Consider the following 7,672-nt stretch of genomic DNA (forward strand, 5'->3'; position numbering starts at 1 on the left):
TAGTCAGACCAACTGTCATTTAGTCAGATTCACTGTCATGTAGTCAGACCAACTGTTATGTACATGTAGTCAGACTAACTGTCATGTATTCAGACCAACTGTCATGTAGTCAGACTCACTGTCATGTAGTCAGACCAACTGTCATGTGATAACATATTCAAAATGTACATATTCTGTACATATACATGTAATGTTGGTGCAAGGCCAGATATTGAATAATTAATTCTTCTGTTTTGAGAAGATTTTAAGCAATAAATTCTAAGATAGAACAGGATCATATCATTACATGTACATGTACACTAGTAAAGATGATGACCTAGTAAGTGTAAGTGTCAGCAGTTTTTATATATTACCATGTACTAACAACTTACAATCTTTCCATTTCTAGATGTCTTACTTTCATACACAAAAAATAGATATCTCACAAAGTGTCAAAAGTGATCCATTAGCTCTCAGTTATGGGCTGCCACAAGGATCAGTACTTGGCCCTCTTTTAATTTTGTTTACAATTTACATCATACCACTGATGTGTCAAGTGTATAGAGAAGTGTTGAAATAGCAATAATCAGATATTGTACATGTTAATTAGAGGGCCCTTTTTAACCTTACAATGATACAGATACATAATATAGGTATGTTTTAACCATTCCTCTTCCAAGGCAATTACATGTACACCTTGTAACTTGTACTCTGTCAAAAAACTTAATTATAAAGTCTGGCAGTGCTTATTCCATTTTTAATAGTCTCAACGACTGTATTTATTTAAAGCTGTAGTAACTGTTAAACCATGGTATTTTAAGACAACAATGTAGACATACACTATAGTACATGTAGGCGTGACAACAACTACAATGTACATGTAGGCGTGACAACAACTAGGCTGACATATTTCAGAGTTAAATGATCATGTCCATCTTGACAAACTTTGATCAAATTTGCATATGACTAATGAGATCACCTTTGTCAATCTATTGAGTATTGTGCAAATATCAATTGTCATGTACATGCAGAAACTGAAATATGTCATGTGTTACAAGCACTATCAACAGGTAAATTGTTTTGGAAAGCATCATATCACCATGGATACAGCAGCTAGGAGTAGTTGCTAGACAGCCACTAGAGCAACTGCTGAATGTATTTGTTAATAAGCATAGCTACATATAAACACTTCATCACCAGGTTTCACAATAGCAGTATCACCCTGCATACATGTACATGTATCTTTAATTACCCCCACCCCACACAGACAGGGCTTTAAGAATGACTCATGCTCATCTGTCTGCCTTTGGCCAGCCAAATCTTTGACATCCAGGGCTGTATTTCAACCATACAAATATCAAACACTGTGCATGTTAATTTTGTGACCTTAACCTTTATGACAAAATGGCAACGATATGTATATGTGATGAAAATACACATTTTGCCTCTTATATGTATCTCCAAAACTCTGATTCAAGTGTCTACTCCACATTATCAAAACAATGTAATACATGTAGGACCTTGACCTTTGAGGTTTTGACCAACAATTTCAAAATACAGATAAATCCAAGAACATATATTGTGTCTTGTAATCCATCAATCACACTTGTTCAAATACAGGTATACTGTACTAAGTCCCCCAACTGTGTGTCTAGTAATCAATGCTAATCATGAAGTCAATATTAATTGTACTAACCGATACCTTCACCATGCCTTTATAGTAGTTTTGATGCAGGACATTTACTATTGACATTTTCTCCAATGTCATGCACAAAGTACAATGTACATGGCTTTACAAAAATTTAATATGGAAAATAATGAATAGCAAATACTGAGTGGGTATAGGTAGTCTTCTTTGTTGACACTTAAAAGGGTCATCAGTCCATGAATACTTTTACTCCCATTTACAAAAATGTACATATAATATATATTAATAAAAATTATTTGTATAATCCATAATAGTGGTAGTACCAAGACTGTACATTTTCTACTTATAATTATGACAATGTCATAAATTCTAAAATTTCTTTGCTAACTTACATGTATATAGAGATTGTTATGCTATACACCTATATATGTGTTGTCATGACGACGCTCAAGCAGAAATGAAATTATATTCTGATACATTGTTATCATTGGCAACCTGCTGATGACAAAATGTCTGACAATGTTATTCTGTTGATTCATATGCAGTACGTCATGATGATAAAATTCAAACAACTATATATTTAACATTTCTGGTTGTGTTCATCTATTTCTTGTCAAACAACTTGACTAATTTGAAAGACTTCCATGTTTTCCTGGCCATTTTCTGTAGCTACCAAATGTGTATACATGTAATGTTATGTAAACACAGTCACATTCATGAACTGATTTTGATCAAGACAGCAAAGTGTATGTCTATTGTCTTGTACCAAGTGTGAAATACTAATGTCCAGTCCCTAGGTCAGGTCAGGTACATTGTGTACGGGTACAGGGTCAGGTCAGGTATGAATATTATTTGTGGACTCACGTTTGGCTCCAAAGATGTGAAATCCATCATATACATGTACATATATGTTTGTTGTAGATGCTTGATCAGTTGTCATCATGTTATCTTTCTTGAGCAATTCGCCATCAGTTATGTTTTCTTTCAAAATTGCCATGCAATTCATGTTTCCTGTTCTAGGAATCATTTTTTGACATTGATTTCATATTCACTCTGCGTGCTAACATTTGCCAAATTTGCAAACGCGAATTCATTTTCAATTTGATGAAAATATTTTATGCTTTGTTCGCCACAGTGGCAAACAGAAATTCTCGCTCGATCTTGACAGTAAAATAATCGTTCACACCATATTATTATACTCGCCATCATGAGGGGTTTTAGCAGGGTGTGGCACCCTGGTATCGACGGCCAGTACCCTGATTTAATGATTTGCGCCCTGCTTCAAATGTTGTCACACCCTTTGTGCCATGTGCAATAAACTATGTGTTTCCCCTCCACTGTCTACAGTCACTTGCATAACAAAAGTGATGCTATAGACTTTCGACTTGTATTCTTCAACGGCATCAAAAAAGTATAACAGACTCATATACTTTTTGATAGAGTAGGGATGCTGTCTCCAATCATTGGGTTTTTGTTCAAATTTACTCTGAAAACACTTTTAGGTTAATAGGTGGCCATCATGGAATTCGACCATTGTGACTGCATCCAAATTCCAACATGGCGGGTACATGTAATGACATCATAAATTCTCGTGAGTTTTTGAAGTCGTCCATAGTAAAATATAGTACATGTAAGTCTCACATATCATGAGATTTTGGCCAGATGTGACACCATGTAGGTATATGGTGTACGCAAACTTTTTAATGTTTTTTTTAAAGTCTACTTGTCTCTGGACACTAATAGTTTGAAATAATTGTAGCTTCCCTGAGAAAACTATTCATTTTTAAAAAAATCATTTGAACTAATTTAAACTTTCAAAGTTTCCTGACAAAACTAGCCACAATTGGTGTGGAGAACACTGATAGTGATCTGATCACATGTATCAATGTCAAAGTATAAATAGTTACCACAAACATATATGCACTGTTGTAAAAGTTTTATTTACAGGGAGTTGTTGCAATAAACAAAACATTGAACATACCTTTGTTGTACATGTAGTAGTAATTATCAAAATTTTGAATGCTCATGGCAAAGAATGAATTTGTAAACTTGTGAAATAATTATTATTATTAATATTATTAAACAAAATTTTGGCTAATCAGTTTTCAATTTGGCTAATTGATATTGGGTAACAGTAGCCAAAATGGCTAATGGTTTTCAAAAACTTCCGCTAACACTGTCTTGTACATCTGCGTGCATTCAAGAGCAAAAAACGTTTTGCCAATGTTTGGCCTGATCACATGGAACAACTACAGGCACTTTTAAAATGCTGCACGTAAAAAAAAAAGATGGCAGGTGCTCATATTGGCAAATCACTGCATTTCATGCCGTTTCCAGTTTCAGTATTCATTTATAACACAGGATGGTTTGCACAACTAAAATATACAATTGCAATATGTTTAGGACAAGAATGTACGAATTTGGTTTGGCTATTAAAATGAAGTGACAATTGCTCGTTCAAGAACAGAACGTCTTGGGATATTAGTCAAAGGGTGACATATCCGTTGACCGTAGCCATACTGTCTTGTTAAACTTTGTTTGAAGCAGATGATTGATGATTGCAGTGAAAACTGCTGAATGAGATGAATGTTTTTGACACATACTAATACAAATGTACATGTAGCTATTCACTGAATATCTTTTTCTCAATCTGAGCTTATTCTCTAACTCAAGACTGTTGGTAGCTCTACAATTTTCCTACTTATATCTTTTTTTGTTGATGCATGATTTTGACATGTCATGGATATTAAATTCAGCATGATTTCCAAATCCCTGGCTTTACATTTGTAGATCAAACCTCTGGCATGGAAGGCATGTACAATATATTAAACAGTATATATGCTGATCTAACAATAATTTCAAATTGTATTAGTTAAAGTCACCATGTATATGTACTTATCCCCATGAATATTCAAATTGGGGAAACTATATACATAACAGATTTGCTTAATAAATATGCTGCAAGCAATATTTGGTCTTGTATTTGCAATTTTAACTCTAACCTAAATATAATGCAGGACAGCTACCTACATATAAAGAGTTTTATATTGTCTTGGCTTACATAATAATAGAAGAAATAGAAGTGATAAAAATAAACTTACGATATTTGAACTAGAAAGTTATCTTGCTAAAATTGAGAATCCTAATTGCCACTGATTACTTACATAGTTGAGAGTTTCTGAGTTTCATTTACAAATAGAGATGGTTAAGAAGGTTTATGCAAAATTCCTGCTAATAAAAGGTTTTTCAAGTGTTGTCCTATAGTTGTATTTCATTCTCTTATTCCTAATGTGGGATACAGTGCTGGGTTTCAGGTAGTATTTTAATTTGTTTACCATCATCTCAGTAACCAGGTCAAAGGTCATGTTTACTATCATGTTTTTACATTGCATTGATCATAGTGGTGTGATCGCTACAATTTATATCATGTTTTTACATTGCATTGATCATAGTGGTGTGATCGCTACAATTTATATCATGTTTTTACATTGCATTTGATCATAGTGGTGTGATCGCTACAATTTATATCATGGTTTACATCATACATGTACATGAACTTGTGATGTCGCACTTGTGAACATTCATTTGGGGGGAGAGGTTTTCCTAAATGAATGGTGTTCATGTATTGAGCTTGTGCAACATTGTGCAACCGTCCCCTACATGTACCTTGCTTTCCATATAAGTATGTTGTAAGTAAAAAATCAATGTAATAATAATTTCAAGTTTTTGTGTAGAACAAACACCTTATTTTGAGAACAGATACAGATGCCATCAACTTAACAGTCACTTGTGGACAAAGATTCAATTCAACTTCAAGGAAGGTCCTACTTGTACATGTATGTACAATTATTAGAGTGATGGTGACTGGTGAAGATACTTTTTGATAACGCTTTGTACTGGGACAACCGATCCTTGAATTGAATATCTTTGTCAACAACGACTGTGATTTAAACCATGATGAATCATGAAGGTAGAAAAACACATGTTATTTCTACCTCCATAGAAGTATAATAAAAGGAGAACTTACCAAGTCGTCCACTGTAACTCTTGGAGGCTCTACAACAAATAAAACAAACATAGACTGATAAATCCAGTCAAACGAAAATATATACAAGTTGTAGGTTTTAATTCCTCTAGTTCTTATGAATGCTTATTCGAGATTTCTATCAGCATTGTACGTCATCTTAAATGTTATGTTAAACTAAGTATTTAGTGCCAAGTAAAATACAATGTCTAGATTTGTCTCATGTATATAAATACATATATATATATGACTTAATTCAAAGGAATACATGTAAGGATGTAATAAGTCGTTACTCAGAGTTCCACACTTTGAGCGATCTTCAGACAACTAAATTGGGATTGTTAATGTCGGTACATACATGTACATTTAATGATTGTATGTATATATTTGTATACACATTTGTATATAGAATCCCAATTTAGTTGTCCGAAGATCGCTCAAAGAGTGAAACTCTGAGTAATGACTTATTTAGTTATTACATCCTTATTCTTTTGAATTAAGTCTATAATGCTCTGCTACTAATATTTGCATCGAGCACTGTTGTCTCCAGTGAGACACTTATATTCATATCGAAGATCGCATTCAAGCGTGAAACTCTGAGTAACGGCTCCGTACCATAACTTGTGTATTTTGTGTAATACAGCTCTATTTCTCAGTATTGAGCTCTTTTCCTTCAGTTTCTGACTTACCTCTTACGAGTCTTACACTGAATTAGTATATATATATATATATATATATATATATATATATATATATATATATATATATATATATATATATATATATATATATATATATATATATATATATATGTATATATACATACATACATACATACATACATACATACATACATACATACATACATACATACATACATACATATATACAGTATTAAATAGTCAAGCATTTCATTGTTTACCTACATCATGTACATAGTCACCGTAGTACACCTTAGCCATATCATACTGCATGACTATGGGATAGATAGATCGATCACTTCGCTGTAAACATAATGTCATAAATTATTATGTTACCACTGAGATATTTGGTGTGTGTCACTGGGAATGACTGAGAGGCTGACTTACCGACTGATAGCCGTTTTGCTGGCATGGCTGTGAGAAGGTTATATGTTAATTCCAGTCAATTTACCGTTCCAGGCTGGCAGGTCTCTGTATGTAGCCAACTAGCTGCGACTCCACTGCACGACAGCCACCGTTTTCGTTTCTGAACATAAATGGCGTCCCTTTCCGTCCGCTATAACTCTGTTGATTGTTCTGAAACAGTCAATTCCCGGACAGCCAGGAGTAGCCTATATTCATTTAATCCCAAAAGTCGGTGACAATTACGCGTTTTACGTTTTCTCCATTCGTTTACGACACCACGGTCCGCTGTCCTAGCAGTATGCGTTGGACTCGGCTAGCGGTCTCTTGGTAATTTGCATATCTTTACCTTGGGTCATGCGGACTTTGAAAAATTGATTATGCAGTCAAACAAATAATCGCCATAGCTACTGGCTGGCCTTTTTCAGATTCACATTCGTATAAGCATTCGTATTCTACTGTGGTCGTTGAGTTAAATATACATGTAAAATTAAACCTGAAAAAACTTCGAACACCTTAAATTCACTTCTTCTCTTCAATTTGACAACACATTAAACGGGCTTTGAAGTTCAATTTGTATCTTTCTATTTTTATTTTAAAATTCGTTTATTATTTGTTAATCGTCCCGTGTGATTCGCTCACCGTGTTAACTCGATTTTTTTACGTAATATGAAGACTAGGCGAATTTTGTATGATACAGTTTAGGCAGCGAGCAACACAGGGACACGCATTTTTGCTAAGATTGTTGAAAACATCACACGAATCCTGCTACTATGAATGTATAAATATACACCCTTTGAAGTGTTCTTTCCAACCAATGGGGAAAATATATTCTAGTCAGATCATTGTTATATTTGGCCCGTAGACAAGGAAAACAACTAAGGAATACTACACGCCCCTATGGCGGGTAATTCCGGC

General features: G+C 34.1%; 1 protein-coding gene across 1 annotated transcript in view; it reads right to left on the minus strand.

The window, feature by feature from the left end:
• The window catches only part of LOC144445553 (regulator of G-protein signaling 22-like), a 78,178-nt gene extending 71,122 nt beyond the window's left edge, over positions 1-7,056 (minus strand). Inside the window, exons 1-2 of the mRNA XM_078135153.1 lie at positions 6,740-7,056; positions 5,655-5,683 (exon numbers count right to left, since the gene is read on the minus strand). Coding sequence (XP_077991279.1) covers positions 5,655-5,683; positions 6,740-6,764 — 54 coding nt within the window. The 5' untranslated portion in view covers positions 6,765-7,056. The remainder of the gene's footprint in view (positions 1-5,654; positions 5,684-6,739) is intronic.
• Between the last annotated feature and the right edge of the window lie 616 nt (positions 7,057-7,672).

The sequence above is a fragment of the Glandiceps talaboti genome, chromosome 14 (genome assembly GCF_964340395.1).
Source record: "Glandiceps talaboti chromosome 14, keGlaTala1.1, whole genome shotgun sequence".
Taxonomy (NCBI): Eukaryota; Metazoa; Hemichordata; class Enteropneusta; family Spengelidae; genus Glandiceps; species Glandiceps talaboti.